The sequence below is a fragment of the Anas acuta genome, chromosome 6 (genome assembly GCF_963932015.1).
Source record: "Anas acuta chromosome 6, bAnaAcu1.1, whole genome shotgun sequence".
In the NCBI taxonomy this organism is placed as follows: Eukaryota; Metazoa; Chordata; class Aves; order Anseriformes; family Anatidae; genus Anas; species Anas acuta.
In genome coordinates this window covers 1,806,005-1,827,035 of record NC_088984.1, presented here as the reverse complement: position 1 = coordinate 1,827,035, position 21,031 = coordinate 1,806,005, and the positions used below count along the sequence as shown (strand labels likewise).

At 53.4% G+C, this 21,031-nt stretch overlaps 1 protein-coding gene across 5 annotated transcripts in view; it reads left to right on the top strand.

Moving 5' to 3' along the window:
- The first annotated feature begins 2,714 nt into the window (after window positions 1–2,714).
- FMNL2 (formin like 2) overlaps window positions 2,715–21,031 on the top strand; it is a 102,723-nt gene continuing 84,406 nt past the window's right edge. For 4 of the 5 annotated variants that reach the window (XM_068686917.1, XM_068686920.1, XM_068686918.1 and 1 more), the window contains exon 1: window positions 2,716–3,066. In XM_068686917.1, the coding sequence (XP_068543018.1) occupies window positions 2,950–3,066 (117 nt within the window). In that variant the 5' untranslated portion in view covers window positions 2,716–2,949. Of the gene's footprint in view, window positions 3,067–21,031 lie in introns of all 5 variants that reach the window. The other variant, XM_068686916.1, reaches the window with a different exon arrangement.

Here is a 21,031-nt window from a genome sequence, read left to right as displayed (position 1 = left end):
TCAGAGCCCTTGTGGAGCTGGTGTGGCCATTAACCCCGGCTCGGCCAGGGGCACCCTGCTGGCATCACCCTGCCTGAACAGCTCGGACGCCTGGGATGAGCTCTGGAAACTAGAAATGGTGTGGCTGGTTTAAATAAATAATTGCAAAACTGAGGTCTTGTTAATTATTTTTTTTATCCCAGAGTAATTTATTTAGTTTAAGCATGAGCCAGCTAAAGAGCTTTTTATTCAGCAACGCCGCCGCGCTGATTTTAATGCTTGCAAATGTTGGCACCCCAGCGACGGACTGCAGCAAATTGTTCAAAACTCATTTTGTTCTCTTAAAAGAACTCCTTCCCTTTGTGCACGCTGCGTTCACAGTAAGCAGTCGCCGTGCGCATGGATGGTGATTTTCATTAAAACTTTCGCCGGTCTGGTTTTGAACCGAGTGTGCTTTATAGCGTGAGTGGGAGCTGAGCTGGCTGCAGGACAGCCCCTGGCTCCTTGCCTCCGCCTCAGCCAAGGAATCCAGTCGGACCTGCCGTTATCCTCACCTTCCCCAGGTATGCATGGCTAGCAGCAGCTCCCGGTCCCCTGAATGCTTTCCCTCATCCAGAGGGATTAAATAATGCTGAGATGATTTCCCCTAATTCTGAAAAAAATTCTCATGGTCCTGCTTTGCAGCTGGGAGTGCTCTGCAGCATGGGCAGGTCTGCAGCTGGGCAAACCCAGCACCCGTGGCTACAGGTGGTCTGCATCACCCTGCACCCTGACCCCCAGCCCTCCTCTGCGGTACTCTGATTCTCCCTTATCTCACAGGGCTCTTGAGAAGCTTAATTAAATAAAGGACAGCCTACAGATTAAAAAAAAAATAGTTTATGAAGGATATTGTAAGCATTTTAGGGTGTTAGCAGTTTTAAGAAATTCTTGTCTGTTGGACAAGAACGTTTCCAATCGTGCCGCGCTCTCCTCTTGCTGAATATTCATGCATGTTTTCTTGCTTTTCTTTCCCCCCGGATGAATCTCCGCGTGGATAGTTACCAACTCCTACCAGGCAAAGCCAGAAATATCCCGTATCCCAGCAGAAATTGATGGGTCTGGCCAAACCCCTTTGCGGAGCACACCGGTATGTTTACTGCTGCCTGCCAGGTGAGAGCGCTGGTGAATCCCTGCGTAATTTGATTGAGGAGATTCACTGCCTTTCCTGAACGAGCTGGCAGCAGAGATGCAGAACTTCGCACGGAATGGCTGAGAGCCTTTAATGATGTTTCCAATTTTATTGGTAATTGCGAGCTGGCACGGCACCGTGCACCAAAGGGGTGCTGATGCAAACCCCTCTGCAACGCTAAAGCAAGAACGGGCCAGGAGGCAGCGAGCGTGCCCTCGTGACCGTGAGGCTCGGTGAAATTCATTCCTTTTTGGAAGGGCAATCGCACACTAATATAAAACAGGGATGCGGATTGCCAGGTGGGTGGCAGGGAAGGAATCAGGCCTCAGGTGGAGGATAAAACAGCATCAGTGCGATGCAGCAGGGTCACCAAGTGGGTCAGTGCCATCATGGCCAAGGTGCGGAGTTCTCCTAACCCACGGCAGGCTCCTTGCCTCTTGGCTGGTGCTTGTAATGCTGCGGGGTGAAAGGAGAGCAAGCCCCAAGGGTTAATGGGGTCTGGGCTTGACCATTGTGATCTTTTTGGTCCAGAGTTTACAGGAAATGGTAAAAAAAGTCAAGACAACATCTGGCGAGAGAGTGGCTTTGATGCACAGGGGACAAGGGCGGTCTGCGGGGTGATGCTGAGGCAACACTGATGTGTTTATGGGTTTGTTTAGGCAGTGCCACCTTGAGCTCTGGGATTTATTCACACCCCACCTTCACAAAACCCAAACCTGGTCTGCGGGGCCGGAAAGCGAGGCTGCCCCAGGAGGACTCCCTGCAAATTGCTTACACAGCTTGTGTGGCTCTGAGCAAACACAGCTCGGGTGGCATCTTCACCCCAGCTCCTGTCAGGGCACCCCAACTCCTGTTAGGGCACCCCAAACCATTTCTGGGCACCCCAAACCACGTCTGGGTGCCCCAAAACATGTCTTGGTGCCCCAGAACATGTCTGGGTGTCCCAACTCCTGTCAGGGCAATCCTAAGCCCAATCCTAAGCACCCCAAACCATGTCTAGGCACCTCAAACCACGTCTGGGTGCCCCAAACCATGTCTGGGTGCCCCAACCCCTGTCAGAGCACCCCAAAACACTTCTGGGTGCCCCAAATCATTTCTGGGCACCTCAAACCATGTCTGGGTGCCCCAAACCATGTCTGGATGCCCCAACTCCTGTCAGGGCACCCCAAACCATTTCTGAGTGTCCCAAACCACGGCTGGGTGCCCCAACTCCTGTCAGGGAACCCCAATTCCTGTCAGGACACCCCAAGTCCTGTCAGGGCACCCCAAACCATGTCTGGGTGCCCCAATTCCAGTCAGGTCACCCCAACTCCTGTCAGGACACCTCAACTCCTGTCAGGACACCCCAACTCCTGTCAGGGCGCCCCAAACCATGTCTGGGCACCCCAACTCCTGTCAGAGCACCCCAACTCCTGTCAGGACACCCCAACCCACGGCCGCGTGAGGCGACCCCCGCGGGCCCGCCCTTGTGAGGTAAGATGGATGCCGGGGGCGGCGGGGCGGGCTGAGGGGTCTCGGCGGGACTACGAGTCCCAGCGCGCCGCGGGCCGGGGGCGGAGCGGAGCGGGGCTGTGTGCGGGGCGGCATGCGGGGGAGCCGGGGCCGGAGGAGCAGGAGCCGCAGCCGGAGCCGGAGCCGGAGCGAGCCCGCCCCGGGGGGAGGGCGAGGACGAGGGCGGCGAGCCATGGCGTTCCGCCGGCGGTGCTAGAGGGCGACCGCGGGGCGCCCAGCCCGCCTGGCTCGGCGGCGGCGGCGGCGGAGCGCGGAGGCAGCGCGGAGGGGCCGGCGGGGCCGCCGCCGCCATGGGCAACGCGGGGAGCGTGGACGCGCAGCAGCCGGAGCTGCGGGCACACAGTGCGCCCCTCAAGCTGCCCATGCCCGAGCCCGGAGAGCTGGAGGAGCGCTTCGCCGTCGTGCTGGTGAGCCCCATTGTCTGCCCGCGGCCGGCCGGGGGCGGGGAGGGAGAGAAGGGGAAGGGGAAAGAAGGAAAGGGAAGGGGGGAGGCAGGGAGGCTGGGAGGGGAGCGGGGGGTGGGGGGGGTGCCGGAGCCCCCCCCGGGGTTGTGGTGAGCCACATTGAGGGTTTGGGCTGTGGTTTGGGTTCCTCTGGGTGAAGGCTGCACCTGGGGAGCACAAAGGGCGCCCTGCACCCAGCTCCACGGCCCTGCACCCGGGGCTCCGGGGCTTAACTCGCTTTTGGGTTGAAAGCAGGAGCTGGGCAGCAAAAGGGGTGTAAATGTGTGTGTGTGGTACCCCCCGAGCCCGTCACGCCCCACAAAAGCTGCCTCAGAGGGTCCTGTGATGGGGACAGGGACACGCAGCCCCCCGGTGCCGCTGCTCGGGGTGGGCGCTGCCTGCTATGTGCGCGGGTTTCGTCCTGCTCAGACCCAATTAGATTATGGTGTCTGAGGGAAGAATCAGCCTATTCAGCTGGGAACCCCCCGCCGACGAGCCAAATGCTGAGCGATGACGAGGTTTACTGGAAAACGCCTGCTCTCGCCCCGCGCCTGCAGCCCCCAAGCCCTGCTTCAGCGCGTCCTGCCCCGGGGAGCCCGGCTTAACCCTCGTGTACAGCCAGCAGGAGGAAAAATTGGGGACCTGCCGACCGGGACGGTGCAAAGGAGAAGCAGCAGAGTGCCACAGAGACACATGGAGCAGGAAAACGGGAGATAGCAGCACCAAGCTTGTGATTTCTTAAAGCACTCGCAAGGAGCGGGTGGCATCTGTTTGCAGGAGGTGGGCTCAAGTTCAGGCTCGGAGGAGCGGTCACTGCTGTGCTGGAGGGAGCCGTGGCACTGCAAACGCTGTGGGATCGCTCTGTCGGGTCCCGGCTCGGCTCCTGGCAGGAGGAGCTGCAAGATGGGGCTGGAGGGCCGCTGCTGGCACGGCAAGCTGAGAACTGCCTTTAGCCTGCTCTCGAAACCAGCGAGGGATGGCTGGGGTTTGCTGCAGCTTCCAGGAAATATCTGACCGGTTTGTGGAAGGATAAACTCCAAGGCTGTTATTATTTTGTTTTCTCTGCAGCGCGGAGGGGGAGATGGCTGTGGCACTGGTTAAACCCCAGCATTGGGCAGGCCGTGAAATAGCCGAGATTAATGAGAAAGGAATGGCAGACTGGGGAAAACCAGAGATTTCTGTAGGGAGAGGGGATTAGTCAGGAGATGAGTATGAAGAAAGAGATGCTGAACTTCCTGGAACTGGAGCTCACCTTCTCGGCACTCCGGTTTAAGAACTTAGCCTGGCATAACCATTCCTCGCGCACCGATGGGATCCCGAAGGGCTTTGCTGGCAGTCCTGATTTTATTACTGCTAATGAAGTTTCCAAGACCACTTTTGACGCCGATGAAGCTGCCTGCAGGTACACGATCATCACGCTGAGCAGGCGGTCTCTGTTCGTGCATAAACCCTGGGGCCGTGAGGGGAAGGTCCCTGCTTTGCCACGCTCGTGGTGCTGCCCTCCGAGCCACGTGCATGTCCATGAAGAGCGTGCAGGATGGTCACATTTTTACCATAAGTGCTGTAACGTTGACTGCTGTCTTATTTTTTCCACTTGGAACATGCTGCCCTAATCTTCTCCAGTAGCTCTGTGGTCTGTGCGGCGGGTGGACGAGCAGCAGGGCGCCTGGAGATGGTACACGTGTGCGCTGCCTTGTGTCTGCTGGGTCGTTAGCAGCCGTCGTTTTGTGGCAGGTCTCTGCTGTAGCAGTTTGGCTGCTTCAGTCACACACAGTCATCTTATTGCCTCCTTGGTTAGCCTCACGCTTTGAGGTTTGAGGCGCCTAAATTGCAGGAGGTGATGGGAGAAGCGCTCCGGGTCACTGTTTGTCAGCGAAGCTCTCCAATCTAACGGTGCTGACGTGTTCCTTCAGCAGTGACAGTGCCACGGGCATTGCTGAGGGTGGGCTGGGTCAGTCCCTCACCGTGCTCCACCTTCCTCTTCAGCTGCCTCGGATTCTTTTTCTCCCATCTTTCTCCTACAGACACACGGGGGACATGCGCGTAAATCCCAAAAGCTGGTCTCTAACCCTAATTTATCGACTGGGAAGCCGTTGTTCAGCGTGTGTGAGTGCCCTACGTGTCCGTGGACACGCTGGGTGATGTGGTGAGCTGGGAGGCACCGGGGCAGGAGCCAGGCTCCCCATCGCAGCAGCAGCAGCTCTGGCAGCAGGGTGGTCTCCTCTGAACCCCTAGCGGGGCTGCGTGTTTGCAAACGACACGTGGTTGGGAGGAAGCGGCCGGGACGGAGCTGGCAGGGCAAATCGTTGCCTAATGAGCTGTGATTGACATAATGTGACTGCCGGATTACATATCTGCGGGGAGGTTAGCAGGAAATATCCTCTTACCCCCACCGAGCACTGGTTGGTTTCACAGAGCTCGCTGTGCCCACTCCCGCGGGACGGAGGGGTGGTTGGAGGGGCTGGGGGCATGGAGGGAGGGCACGGGGCTGCTTTCTGCTCTGCTCTGCCTCCGGGGACATGGGACCAGCCTGGAAAGTCCCCGCTGACGGGGCTCTGCTGGTCAACACCTCTTCTAATTCCCCTCCTTCACCAGGGATTTGGGCCGAGCATCGTTTTCCACACGGGGCGAGGGAGCAGCGCGGTGTCTATTGCTGAGGAATTCGTGAGCTGGGGGTGAGAGCCTGTAACGGTTCCCAGCTGTTTTCCATTCTTTTTCCTAATCCTCTATCAAATGCAGCATGCATTGTTTTGTAATGTGTACAGCTTAGGGGCTGCAGATCACGAAAAGGGACGTGGCCTTGTTGCAGGGGGGGTCTGCAAGGTGCTCTTTGGGTCCTGCCATTTGGGTGGGGCTGGCGGGGCACCGGTGTCCTTGGTGTGGTTCCCAAATTTAGCATAACTCTCCAAGGATGAACTTCAATTGAGATGCCCTACTCCTGTACCAGGCGAAGTTTGCCTTGTTTTTATGGGATCTGAAAGCCATGGGATGGAAGCTGAGAGGCGCTAAATTAGCTTTAGGAGCACCATTCGGGAAAAGGAGTTTACTGAAATTTCAGAAATTGGAGAGCCCTGTTGTGTTGCCTTCTGTCTGACAGATCCCTGCCTCTGGGCTCTGTCCTCGGGATCTCATTTAAACGCTTCGAGCAGTGATACCTTTTCCCCGAAGAAACAACCGAATAAGTCACGTTTAAAAATAGCTGTTTGTGACGGGTTAAATTCACGGAGCAGACAACTGCTGCACGGTACAACATCTGTCAGGCTGCCTCGTAAACGGCATTTCCAAGCTGTTCTGCCCAGGTATCGCAGGGGAATATTTGTGTAGAGCTGGGTGGTTTGTTTTTGTTGGGCGTCTGAGCCACGAGGGCAGCCCAGTGGGTGTTCAGCATTCCTGAAATCAACTCAGTGCCTGGGAACCTGCAAGGCTTCGAGAACGGATGCGTGTGCCGATGTTCTTGTGTGTGCCGAATTTCCGTGTAAAATAATTGCCTTAATTTGTTGGGCTGCTGTGCCGGAGCTCTGAACCCATTCTGTCAGGCTGCGTGTGTCACTTGGTGGTGACTGCAGCGCGCGGGGGGCGTGGGGACGGAGTGGGGTGGGCAGGAGGGATGGATGTGTGCAGGAGGACAACAGCGGGTTCGTCACCTCCAGGCACCAGGTGAGAGCCACGTGCTGCCCTTGTCGCTGTGTTTCAGGTGTGCTTTACCCTTCAGGATGCTTTTTTACCCTTCAGGATGCTTTTTTACCCTTCAAGATGCTTTACCTTTCCGTGCTGAGTAAACAGAATTAAAGCCTACAGAAACATTCCTGAACAGCAAATCCAGCAAAATCACCGAGGCAAACGCCAGATTTCCCCCACGTATTTGTTCAGAATAACCCCAGCCAGTTCAGAGCTGGTGGAACCTCTCATTTCTCCAGGATTTTTGACAAAGGTTGTAAATTATTCAAGAAACTTTGTAAAGAGCCCAGCTCTTCTGTAAAGCAAACCAGCTGCCTGGAGGTATGCACGCTGACTGCCAGCCCTGCTTTTTGCCCGTGTGGCTGTTTAGCAGGAGGGCAGCGTGTTCCTGGTGCTGGGGCAGCCCCGGTGCCCTCGTGCAGGGCTGCAGCGGGATGTCTGTGCCATGTCCTGCCTGTCCTCTGCTCCCCCTTCCAGGCTTCCACCTGCTGAATAAAATATTTTTCCCAGGAAGGTGGCGTAAATCTGTCGTCTGAGTCAGCCAGCTCTTACTCCGAGGGGGTGAGTGACCCTCCAGGAATTGCTTTTTTTTTTTCCTTTCTTTTTTTTTCCCCATTGTTATTTGTAGCCTCGAGTGTATCCTAAAGTGAAACCAAGTTTTGACCTTCACTTTCTGATCCTTTGTTTGCTCATTGGAGTGTTACCGGACGCAAAATTCCCCCAAAGCAAAGTTCCCCCAAATACGTTTTTAATCTTGGGCTGTCAGCGTTTCTGCCCATTTCTCAGTGCTGTTGCATCCAGCTCAGAGAAACAAGAATGAATCCAACCTATTGTTTGCTCCTTTTTGAGAAATGGGAAGGTCCCCACGATCGATTTCAGTTTTGCTTTTCTTTCTTGCCGTGCTGCGGCGTGTGGTGGTGCTGTGCTTGGAGCAGCCGCTTTGAGATCAAGTTGCTGAATGGGAGCTCCCAAACAACGCTCTTAAATCACAGAAACAGCAAATTTGAAGCGATTTAACACACGGCAGGGCCTTTGCTGTGCTTTTTCAAGGTGGGCTTCCCGTGAAGCCGGCGTGGTGGCAGCCCGGTGGGGTGCTGGCACCCAGCGCTGCCCGCGCCCCAGCTGCCGGCCCGACCCCGCGCCCAGCACGAGCTGAAGGGCTCTCCACAGCACAATGAAATTAATTATGCAAAACATGCTAATTCAGCCACGCTCTTCAGCAGCAGTTTATTTTTAAGCATCTGGGCTGTCTCAGGCGTGTGAATGGAGCGCATTATGGTGGGGACCGCGGCGCTCGCTGGTGCAGGGAGCCGTGGGGGGGAGCAGCAAGCGGGGCAACTGCTCGCTGGTTCCTTGGGAGTAAGGAAGGGTGCCGGAGGTGAAGGTCGTTTGCTTTGGTGGGTAAGGGCTGAGCCTCAAAACCAGCTGGGAAGCAAAAGCACACGTCCTGCTTCCTGAGAGGAAGAGGGAGAAAGGCGCATCCCGGCCAGGGCTGCGAGGCAGCTGCTCTCGCTGGGGGAAGGCTGCTGCAGCGAGTGATGTGTGGCCACATTTTAGACAAGCCGAGATGAATTATTGTTTGTTTTCCTCTTTGTTTGTTTGGGAGAGTCCATCTGGGAATTTGGGATGGGAAACAAGTGACACCAGCTCCTTCAACATGATTTATAATCGTGCTAGAAAGAAATCCAGCCCGAGCCTCGAGCGCTTCAGAGCTCCAGCATCACCTCAGCCTGCTTCTCCGCTAGAAACACCTTCAGCTGGTGCTGCTGGAAAAAAAGGCATTTCCCAGTCTCCGGCCCTGCTCATTTCAATTCTGAGGGGTCAGCATGGCAAAACGAGCAGGGTTTTAGCTCCGGGGTGTGCAGGCAGCTACGTGACGGGCTGCCCTGGTTTAACTGAGCCTGGTTTCCCTCACCCTGGTTGTTTCGGCCTCGATCATCGGCTTTCTAGTGCTCTAGCTCTCGATGCACAGCAGAACGCGTGGTGTGTTGAAGAAGGCAAGCATTAATTTGTCCCAGGCACCGTCTCCTCCTAAAATAGCGCCTTCCTGCCTTGCCCCGCCGCTTCCTTGCATAAAGGCTCGGATAATGTATAACTCGCCCGCGCTCTGTCGTAACTAACATGCTGGAGAAATTAGCTGCGTGTTGGTTTTCAATCTGCCGTGGGATCTCTGACAAAACAAGTGCTTGTCTTCTGTAGCTGTGCATCTTTAAACATATATTTGGGGAGGATATTCAGAAGGCAGCACAATAGCCGCATTGTGTCGGCGCTGAATGGCCTTCAGAGGAGCGCCGTGCGCTGCGTGGACCCCCAGGACTCTGCCTTGCAGCTCTCCGGGGTGACTGCAGGGCTGGCACAGCGCCTGCCCGGCCGTCCTGCAGCTGGAGCACGGGGAGGCACGCGGGGACACCCTTATCAGCACCCCGCCAGCTGCCTGTCCACGTACCAGGGCTGCCCGGTGCCAATTGGGGCTGGGATTCAGCTGGGAGCACTGTCACCGATGGCTGTGCTCTTGGACACCCTTCTGCTGTGCTTTTCTGCTTTGTTTTTGGAAGCATTCATAGGAAGATGCCCCAGCCACCGCCGCCAGGCTGTCATGGAGGTGGTGGGACTCAGCGCAGTGCTCTGCTTTGGCCGCTCTCCCCCACGCAGAGGCTGGCCGAGGACAGAAATCGGTCCCACTGGGAGATGGTGGAGGCCTCCAGGAGGTTGGGAAGAAGTCTCAGTCCTTCTGGGGCGTGTTTGGGTGTTGTGGGAGATATCTGAAAGCACAGGAATTGTTGTTGTTGTTTTCTTTTTTTTCTTTTCTTCTTTTTAAATACACATTATCTGGCCAGAAGTCATTTTACTATAAAAGGACTTGGGGAGAATATAGATTGTACATCTGTTACTTGTTTGTCTCCAAAATGACTGTATAGTGGAGGCCAAAAGCAAAGAATAGAGGGTTGCACAAATTGGCAACGTTTCTGAAGTCTTTCAGAAGCCAGTAATTAACGCGAAGAAGCAAATGGTTGAATCCAGAAATTCTGGTTGTTCACCCATCCGATGTTCTGGCACGTCCCTCTCCTACTCCTGCCGTCCTGCCTCCCTCCTCAGAGGCCTGGGAGGGATGGGGATGGCCCCGTGGAGCATGCTGAGCGCTTTTCGGACAAACATTCCCAATAATTTAGTGCGGTTGGGAGTGCTTCAAAGGGCTTTCTGCCCGGCTCCGCGAGCCTCGCAAATGCGGGAGATGAAACGAGCTGCTATCACAAATATTGAACTCGCGGTGTGGCCCAGAGGGAGCTTTGATGCTGTGTGTGTGTACGGGAGCCTCTGCGGAGCTGCAGCCTCGTGCTGCTGTGGTAGATCCCCACAGTTTGTCTGTGCCCGGCCATCAAAACCCAGCGCTGCCCTGTCGGTAGCCGCGTTGCGCCCTCGGAGCCAGGCAGGACACCGGGCACCGAAACGGGACGTGGTGGCCAGGGGGCATCTGGAGCAGCGCGAACTTCAGAGGGGAGCTGGCCCTAAAGCAGGCATCCCCAGTCCGTCCTATATTGAGCATCGTGGGGCATGTCATCCCCTACAAACGGAGTGAGAATTATCTGTCGGTGCGTTTGCACGAGGTGCTGCTCGATGGCACAGCTACCAAAGCTCTTCAGGGAGGCTGAGGGAGCAAGTGTGGCGTAATGATGGTTGGTAACGTGGGCTGCGGGTTAGGCCAGGAAGAATTTGGTAATAATGTCAATCCCTCTGTGCTCACATCTAGCTTATGGATCACTCCGAGGAGCTGTCGCAAATCTGGTTTCTCTAAAAATCGTGTCGCCTTGCAGTGAACTAGTCTGGGGGTTGTCACATCCCTGCAGCGAGCCTCTCCCCGCGCGCGGCAAGGGGGCGTGGAGCTGTGAAAACGCAGCTCTGCTCCCTTCCGAGCTTCAAGTACAAACGCCTGTTCTCTTGATCATCTAAATGAATATCCAAGTGCGGTAAATGCACGTTGTTCTTTTTGTTAAATAAAACACGAGCTTTGTGCTTTGCAGCATTTTTCACCTGTGGCTCTTTCTCCAAGCCTTGCTGTGCCGCAGTGGGAAGACACGGGGTGAGAGTTACCATCATCATCATCTTGAAAAATAAAGCTGGAACTGTCACGAGCCCCCAAAACTGAGCAGCAGGAGAGAGATTAGAAGTAAATGTCTCCCAACTGCCCAGCGCTTGCTGTAACCAGCGGGAAAATGAAATGGAAATCCTCGCTGCCTCCCCCCGTGAACATGTGTTGGACACATTGGGAAGCCCGCTGTGCCTCTCCAGCTAGCGTGGTGATTTGGGACCTGGCAGCTGGCATTTGGCTCTTTGAAGTCACCTTTGCAGACCCATATGAGCTTCCCTTTAAAGCCTTTCATTTGTCTCCCTTAGCTACCCAGAAGTCGAAGAGCAGCGCTTTAGTTTGTTTATTTTCTGGCATTTTAGGGCATCTTTTCTCTTTGATGTATTTACAAATCTCCTTTTATCATCTCCTGAGGTTTTGTTTGCTTCTCACCTCCTGCTCCCATTCTTCATTTTCCGCTGTATTCTGCAGGTGAGGTGTCTGTTTTGGTCCCCCTGTGTGTATGTACGTGTGTATGAAGTGAAATGTGCTTTTCTGATGCCAACAAGCCGTATTTCAGAACTGGCCGAGCTGTGGGTTTGGATTAGGGTGTGAGGAGGAGCTACGTTCATCCCCAGGCAGCTCCCTGGGGCAGAGCAGGTTGATGCAGTGGTGCCAGCACCGAGCAGAGGCACTATCAAAGCTGTGCTGGGTCTTGGTAAAGGAAAGAAAAGGAAGATGAAAGGAGGTCGTGAGGGTCTAAGGAATCATCTTGACTTGGGAATTAGTTCTGCGTTTTCTATCAGTAGAAGAAAGACAAATTTCTTCTTTAATCTGGAGATGTCTGAGTGCATGAACGGCGTACTCGAAACACTGGGGGAAGGTGCTTTTCTTTTTCTTTTGAAAATGTACTTTTATATGAGAAACTGTAATGCCTGGAATAGGTATTCAAGGGTGATTTCTGTGTGCATGTTTGCTGTGCTGAATGTGTTCATGAAAAGCAAGAAATTCAGCTGGTTGGGATCCAATGGCTGGAAAACGGGAGAAGAGCAATTTAGGAAGCCCAATTTAACCCTTGTATTAATTAAAATAGACCAGCACCTGTGAAGGTTTCCATGCTCACGTACGTGCCTGATTGCCCTCCCTTCCAAGCGAGGTGTCCCATGCAGTGAGCCCACCACGGTGCTTCTGGATGAGTCGCGGCTGTCCTGCCACTGCTTGCTGCGGGACCAGCAGAAATCCTGCCCGAAACACAGCTGTGAGCACCTCTAACCCCAGCCTGCTGCTCAGCCCGCTGTGCAGGTGGGCTTCCTCTGTCCTGAGGAGGATTTTGGCAGCAGGTGAAGTGCTTCAATTAAAATATAACAGGACTTGTGCAAGAATTTACATGAGCTGTGTCCTTCTGGGCTCAGCAGCAGCAGGATCCTTGGTCAGCAAGGGTGATGCAAATGACTTTGTTGTTCACAGAGCAGGGCAGGAAAACCAGCTCGCAGTTTTCACATGCTGATACTGCTCCTGCATCCTCAGATACAGCCCCGATTACAACTGGCAGTCGGTGGATGGAGAGCACGCCGCGTTTTCTGTTAAGATGAGCAGCTCAGATAGCCACAAACAGGAGGGAGCCAAAGGCTGGTCAAGCGTGAAGTTCGTCGCTGGCACGGGACTTGCACGGCTCGAAGAGGCAAGAAGATGTACAGCCGGGAAAGAAAAGGACTTGTACTTAGAAAGCTCAAAGCTGTTTATTTGTTTTTGCTAACGTTTGTTTCTGAAGGAGGATCTTTGTCAAAGGTGAATTCGCTGTTCTGTTTAGCCAGTGGAGAGAAAATTATGCTGATGTGCCTGCAAGGTGTTCAGTGAATTAATTCTCCATTAAAACCAGGTTGCTCTCAGGGGCTCCAGGATCCTCGAGGTGTGGTAACCCATGGAGGCAGAGTATTCCTCGTGTTTCTGGTACAAAACACAGCTCTTGTGTTGAAACCACGCAGGGAGTACACATAAATAAGCACGCGGAGGTGTCTGTGTTGAGCCAGAGACCTGGTGTAATACTGCTAAGATTATCCTACAGGCTTGCGTGGGTATGTTCCCCCAGTTTCTGCTGCTGTGCTGAAACATACGCCTCAGAAAAGACAGGCAAAACAGAAAACCTTCCCCTCTGAGCACTGACAAAAATCCCTCTTTAGATTTATTCCGTTTTCAGGAATGCTCAGGTGAGGAATTGCTCGGAGGAAAGCCCCGTCCTGAGGCAGCCCTGCCCCAGCGGTGCCCGCGCTGTGTGCTGCAGGCTGCTCATCCCAGCGGGGCCGGCATCTCGCAAGGCGTTCGGGGCCTGTTTACTGCAGCCAGAGCTTTTCTCACAGAGATAGTGCTGCAAAGCAGGGCGTCTTCTGCTGACATGGAAATCGGGGTAGCCAAAACACAGGGTAAGGCCTTGAGCGTGGCCGCCCTTATCCTGCCGGGCTGTTCGTCTGGTTGACCTTGTGCTGCGTCGTGTTGCCTCCACGGACACATCCCTGTAGAAGCTGCAGTCTCCAGCTTTTAGTAGTGGCCTAATTTTGCTTTACAAGTTGCTGCTGCTCGAGGTGCCCGGGGCCTGGCTGCGGGCTGCCTCCCCCTCATGCAGTTCGGAGAGCCTGCTACTTTTCTTAATCCCTCGCTCGCAATTTTCGGTGTGCAACACTGCCTTTCCTCACGGGAGATGGATGCTGGTGCGGCGTAATACTGAGGATTTAGGCGGTGGTTAAAACAGAGCAGATCAGTAGATTTATGGATTTTCCTGGCCAGGCTCCATCCTCGGATGTGTCTGCGCGGGTCCCTCAGTGGGGATGTCTCAGAGGCTGCGCGTGGCAGAGAGCGCGGCTTGGTGCTTGCGTGGCTCTCCTGCCACAGTGCAGCCCTGAGGCTTCTGGAAGCACAGATCGGGAGGTTTCGTGTCTGCCTCATCACCAGGCCTTCAGCCATGTGGCATCTTCAGGCACCGGGCAGTGCCTTTGCTGTCCGTCACCTGCTGAGGCGGCCTTTGTGCCTGCCCACCCGCCTGCACAGGGGGCAGGAGAGGCCTTGGAGGGGTGCAAGCGTTATCAAGCGTTATTCACTGCCCATGTGGGATCCTGAAGTGGATTTTAGTACTTCCACGAGTGCACGGAGGAGTCAGGAGGAGCCAGGCCGCGCCCTGGCACCTCGAGCACGGCTGTTGGGAACATGGAGGGCTCCTCACGGCACTGCAGGAGGAGCTGTCACATCAACGGGGAGCTTCAGACTCTAAGGAACTGCCTTAGCAGTCTCCCCCGAATTATCTCGAAGGCATTTCTGGCTTTGTGGGAGGGAATGCGGCTGAAGGAATACCAACATGCCATGAGGGAGCGCCCTGTGTGAGGGAGCACGGCTGAGATGTTTGTGTTTGTAGGGTCTGGGCAGTGGGCGAGCTGGGGGCAGGGATCCTGCCTGCGGGGCTGCTGAGCAGCAGGAGGGCAATTTGACAACGTTTAACACAAATTCATCCTGACGGGAAAGGTTTAAAAGAGGGCTTTTGGGAGCGTGGCAGCCTGGGAGGCACACACCCACCTCATAGCTCCTCTTTGCTCAGTATGAAGTCTTGCAGATCTCAGGTAACTGTGGTGCCATTTTTTTCTTCTTTTTTTTTTTTTTTTTTTTCTTTTTATGTTGTATTCCGGTCTCTGGAAAATGTCACCAAGTGCTGCAGCTCGTAAGAAATGAAAGAGAGCCCGTTCCTTTTTACGATGTGGCCTGCTCCCTCGCCGGGGAGGAGGAGGTCACCTGGAGGGCTGCGGGCTCCGTGTCCCGCGGGCTTGGGCTTCGCTTCTCAGCCACCCGTGTCCTCCCGTGCCTGGTGGCGCTGGGGGCGGGAGGGCGAGATAAAGCCTCGTAGGACTGCCATGAGCCAGCACACGTCCTGTGAGTCAGAGGAATGCCCTCTGCGTGCAGGGACGGGATGTGGTCATGCTGGTGAGGCACGAGGCGCTCAGCCCCCAGATCTCTCCTCTTCTTGCTGGGACTGCACCACTGGGGTCAAAACCTTGTGGTTTTTGAGGGTTTCCCCCACAGCATCCCGTCTGCAGGAAGGAGAGGGCTTGGTGCCATTTATTTAATTTAATCTTGTTTAGTGCAGAGCATCGGGAGCTGGGACAGAGACCCCCACGCACCCCCGGTTTGCCTGGCCCCGGGCACACCGTGCCTGCGCTCCTCACCGCTGTGGCTTTGCCTTCTGCTCACCGACATCTCACGCTGTACAGGTGCCCTGACACACAAGTGAGCTTTGCTTGGGATTTTTTTTTTGTTTGGATTGCCTGGAGGCTGTGTGTATGCCAGCACTCCTTGTGTAAACAGGGAGATCCCTTGAAGCGCATGTCACTCCCCTGCTCCGATGGTTTTTGCCGTCTGAGATGTGTGGCTTGTTTGTAACATCTGCTGGGCATTGCTTTTAATTTGAATGCCGCTGATGTTTCTGAAAGATGCTTTTCATTACGGTCGTGGGGCCTGATTCCAGTGACATTAAAGGCTCTCCCACTCCGAGAGTGATACAAAGGCATCTTGGGGGGGGATAGGAATTGGGCTTACACTTTGTTTAAAGTTTTGCTGCCTGGCTGTGCTGGGGGCCGGGGTGACAGCAGCAAAAGGCACTACCTTGTAAGAAATCTTTGTACCTAGATCGACAAGGGCTGCTGGTGATTATGTGTGTGTAGGTGCAAATCTAATCTGTTGTCCTAATCTGACAAATTTATGAGGAGTTGATGCACTCCAGAGGTGATCTCTGCTCCTCCTGCTCGGTCAAAACACAGTCTTCCCGGTAAGTGTGGTAGTTCTTTGAGTTACGGGAGTGGACAAATGGTTTTTGTTCACTTGTCTGGATGCATAAAATGAAATTAATACCCGTAGTTCTCTCAAAGAACTTCACCGAGGCAGTTGAGGGCAGAATTTGGTCTGCCTTTTGTTAGTTTTAATCTACAACACACTGCGTTCTTAAATTAGAGAAGATTCATCCTAGAAATGCACACAGTCAACGCTTTGAAATACACTGAAGCAATGCATTTTCTACATAAATTATATACAAAAAAAAAAAAAAGCGAAGTTCGAACCGATGAGCTTGCAACCAAGCCTCTTTCTTACAGATGGCGAGCTGCTGGGCAGCGCAATGAGAGGCAGATGTCCTCTCTCCTACCCCGTTGGGAGCAGCAGGACCAAACTGGGCTTCATTTGCAGCCCTGCTCGAAGCAGCAGCCTCCAGGGCTCACGGGCACGGGGTGAGCTGGCAGGAGCAGGCATCGTCTGTGTGTTAGGGCTGTGCCTTTTGCTAACCCCAGAGCGCTTCTAACGCGGGTAAAACTACTGAGTTTTCTTAGCCTGGCTCTTTTTGGTAAGGAATTGAAAGTTTTGGGTTGAATGTTCAGCCTCAGATAGACCCTAAATAGCGGCTTTACTGAAATAGTCGCTGCTTGTCACAGTTACGAGCATCTGTGGATGGTCTGACAGGAGGGACAGAGTAATAAGTGGTGTCCTTAGCTGAGTGATGGTGACTGTCACGTCATCGGAAGTGCAAATTTAATTGAAAATTTAGAAGCAAAACCAACTCCTTTTTGTTTATGGTGTTACTTCCTTAAAGCATCTGTTTATTTCCGAATGCAGCACATTATAGATGAGCTCCTGGAAAATGAAAAGATGGTTTATTTTGCCTTAGGGAAAGCAACAACCATACTAAAAACCTCCCAGAGCAGACATCTTTGGAGAGCATTTTACAATTCCTTACGTACTTTCTGTTACATGCTCAACCTCAGACTACACGGGAGTATAAAACTTGCACATCAGTATGTAACATCTCTTCTGAAGGTCTCCCAGAGCCTGTGGCAGCCCCACGTTGCGTGGAGGGTACGCTACATGCACAGCCATTCTGCTTGGAGTCTCAGTTGTACACCACTTAGGATCTGTAGAGGTTTTTACCGCTTTTTTACTTACTCATTAAATCATCTGGAAAACATATTTAAGTTTTTATGTCCTATGTTGTTTTTTTTCTGATGTTAAAGCAGTCTAAAAGCCAATGCAAGCGTTCCTTGGTGCGCAGCATGGAGAGCTCAGAAATGACATCCCACTGCAGCGGAGCATCTGCGGTCAGCACGGGGTGCATAAAGATTGGCTTCATGGTGTTTAAATCCTGGAGCACAGGTTTCTGGTGATGAGAAATTTCCTGTACCTGGTGAGCTCTCAGGCTGCCCGTAGTGACTGGGTGGCCGTGGCAGACAGCGTTTTGGCTTCTCCTCGAAATACACTGCTCCAACTCTTAACGAGAAAGCAAAAGCCAAGGCCTTGGATAGAAAGGTTTTTCTGCTACAAGCGTAGGGCAGGTGCAGCACCAAGTCCCCTGCTGCTCCGTAACGGGTGCTGGGGAGATGTGCGTGGTGCTCACACACCCCGTGCTGTTTGGTGGTGAAAAAGGACAAAGAGGATTCTGCTGGAGGGCGATCTGTGTGCACAGCCCAAGGGCATTTAATGCTCGGGAGCAGTTAGCAGAGATTTCTTTCTAGAGGAATGTTAGTGTAAATAACACAGCCACAATTTCTAGCTGTCCTGTTCGAGTCCATCTGCTGGTGTGTTCGTCACACCCGAGTTCAGTGCAACCTGGTGTGGGCTGGCAGCGAGCCGATGAGACACATTGCAAATAGGGTCTTGATCATCTCGTATTTGAACTTCACCTTTCCTTAGAGCTGCCTCACGGCCACAGACACGGAGTTACCAACCTTCATGTGCTGAATCCTCAAAAGCTGTTCTTGTTAATGTCAAGTGATTTTTATTAATTTATGAATCAAGAAGCCAGTAAAACCTCGAGTGAGATTTAATAAGCTCCGTTAGCAGTATTTATGCATAACAGAAACAACACAGAGCTTTGTTCATGTATTCCCTTTCTTCTCACCATCCTGCAAATGCGGTGGAAGGGTCGAGTACAATGGAGACCATCCTTTGATGCTAATTGACAGCTAATCAATTAACTGCTTCCAAGTAAAGACAAGGGGAGGCAGTCTCACATTCTCCCAGGTCAAGTTTAATAACCACTTTGGGGAGAAATCCTGATGGGAAGCAAGGCGCTGTGCCGTTCAGATAGAGCACCAAAATGCTTACAAAATGCAAGAATTGTGCAGGATTTGGTAACGTGACAGCAATGTGCAGGCTGTGTGGGGTGGCCAGAAGAAAATTCCCCAAGTCAGTCACCCCTCAGCAGACCAAACGAGATTTTCTCTCTGAGAATGTAGGCTGGAGAGCCTGCCTTCCAGCTGTAATTAGAGTGTTATTTTCCTTTTAACTTAAGAATATTAGAGCTCCAAATCCACCAAAGTTACAGCCAATCCTTCGGCTTCATGAGGGACAGATGCTTAGGAAAAAAAAAAACCCGCTGGGTATTAAATGGACAGGCTGTGTATTAAATGCCAGTATTTAGGGCAGAGTTCTGCAATCTGTGTTTCCTGAGGAAATCCAGGAAAACGGAGCTGCGAGATGCAGGCGTGGAGGAGCGGGCGCCTGCGCTGCCCTCTGCCCGGGTGATCACCAGCGGGGGTGTGCAGATTGCTTTTCGCCTCAGCTGCTGCTCAGGATGTGCTGACGGTCTGTAAAACAAGCAAACAAACAAAAAAGCCAATTATTCCCCAGCAGTAAATAACCTGCGAGTGCATGGAGCTGCTCTGAATTATTTAATACCCGCCGTGTTTCTCACTCACAGCAGCAGCTTTATGGGTTTGTTGTAACATTTGAGGAGACGAGGAAAAGATTTGCTGTTGTCTGCTCCTTTTATAGAGTTTCTCAGATATATTTGTCTTGGATAGCCCTGTTTTTCTTCCCATGTTGCCACTGACTGTGGAAGGGTCTCTCTCTTCCCTTTTTCCTTTTTTTTTGAGGGAAAGTCTGTCCCTGCCTCAAACCTCCTCTGGCAGGAGGATGCAGACCTTGGAGATGGCAGGACCTTAACCCTCCCCTGGCTAGCTCGGTGCAGCTCCTTTCCTTGCAGGTGATATCGCCTCCTGATTTTCTCTCTGCTGGGTCTGCAGGTCTCCTTGGCGTGCTCCTTAAATGGCTTACACACAAAACCGAGGACAATTCCCCTATAATTTCCAGGGCTGCCCAGGTAAGACTCAGTCACTCAGCACATCAGCGCGCAGGTTATTCACAGCACAGCTGGCTGTGGAGCTGGGCACATCCCTGCGTTGGCAGAGGGCTGATTCCTTGAGGCAGAGCAGGGCTGGCAGCGTGTTTGGCACACAGGGGGGAGCAGTGCCACGAGCAGGCTGCTCTCAGCCGCTGCTGTCACTCCCCTAGTGCCAGGAGAGCTGGTCCGAAACCAACCCAAACACAGCGTGGTGTCAGGGAGTGTGGCTCTGGCCCACAGATGTTCAAAATGAATCACGCTGCTTGTCTGTGTGCCTCAGCTGGGGTTAACTCCTGGCCTACGGAAAATCAAACCGGGCTTTTTATTGCTCGGGAGGCTGTGTTGCTGAGCTAATGCCATGGGTGCTCGGTGATGAATGCTGGAGCACCAAACAGCTGTCTGTGAGAGCAGCACAATTGGGAGGCAATGCGCAGCCTACCCGGCCAGCCAGATGATGCGATTGAGTCAGGAATAGATAAACAGAGCCTTGTGTTTCTGCTTCATGAGCGGGGCTCTAGGAGTTCCTGCACATCGACACTTAAAGGAGCGAGCAAGAAGTTGGGCTGAGCAGCCTCACACACCCAGCAGTGCTCGTCCCTGCTGGCTTCCCTGTGATAAACCTCCACGCATTTCTTTGAAGGCAGCAGCATTACTGACGTGACAACTCAAAAGCAGCAATAATCATCTTTCTGGTCATTAATTTGGGACGTGGGCTGGAAAAGCTTAGGAGTCCAAGAAGCTGGGATGTGCCTGGCCTCCATCAGCCTGCTGCAGCCTTGGGACAGCACCCGGCCTTTTAGCTGGGCTGCTCTGATGGACCAGAGCGATGTGGGAATATGTGCCAAAGTGTGAGCACGCCTAATTAAGGGCTGATTGACGAATACTTTCATTATAGCACTGCTGGTGGAGGTGGCAGCTCGCAGGTGGCTGAGGGCAAATTTAGGGAAATCAATGGTTGGCGATGGACGAGATGCAGTGAAACGAGGAGGCGTTGGTGTAGATCCTCCCCATGCTTTCACTGGTACGAAGGTTTGGGCCCATTTGTAGAAGTTGTCCCCCGTGAGCTGATGGAGCGGGGCGTTCTAGAGGAAATTAATTTAATTGCCATTCAGATTTTCTGCGCTAGGAGGGAATAATCAGAGGAATTTCCTCAGCTAGGGCATGGCACAGAGGGACATCCCGTGGTGGTGGGCAGTGTGTCAGTCGTAGTTACCAGGAGAGCACCGCAGGGCAAAGTTTCTGCAGCCTGGTGCTTATATAGCAGTGCTCCAGCCATTAACGCTTTGGGACGAGCATCTCGCCCTAATTAGGCCTGATTTCTCAGCTGGCCATCTGTTCCCTGAGCCCTCTCTAAATCTTCCTCTGCTGCAAACCCTCCTCCGGCCACGCCAAGGTCCCGGCTGGCCCTGGGCTGCTTTTGTGTAGCAAAAACAAGCCAGCGCCGAGCCTTCCTCCTCTGGACCCGTGAGTAGCTCGTACTGCTGAGCAGTTTTTGGATGGACTTAATAAATGAGTCTATCTGGGCAAGAAAAGACCCAAAAGACACCCATGACAGCGAGTTAACAAACAGCCATTGCAGACAATGGCCTTTTTCTCAGCCTCAGACTACGTGTCTCTCTGGCTCCGTTTCTTTTTGTGAAACGCCAGGGCTCTTTTCTCTCCTCCCCCCCTGCATTTAAACTCCTTTTCTATCCAAAATCGTCATTCAGCTCTCCTACGAGTAGTGCTTTTACGACATCCACCGCAGTATTTCTCGCAGGCGCTGCGTGCGCTGGGGATTAGCCTGGCTGAGCAGCTTCCCCTGAGCGCCGGGGGAAATCCCTTTGCTCTTACTGCTTAACAAAGAGAGACAGAGGGATCTGGGAAGGGTTCACCTTCCTGCTCCGTGCTGATGTGACAACCCCTGAGCCGAGCACTGCCTGGGTGCAGGAGCATGAGATCCGTGCACACCTGCAGTCCTCTGGCCTTCGGGGACTGGAGAAGTGTCACCGCGCCAGCCCCGAGCCTTTCAGCGCTCACCTTGGGCAGAAAAACTCATGGGGTCA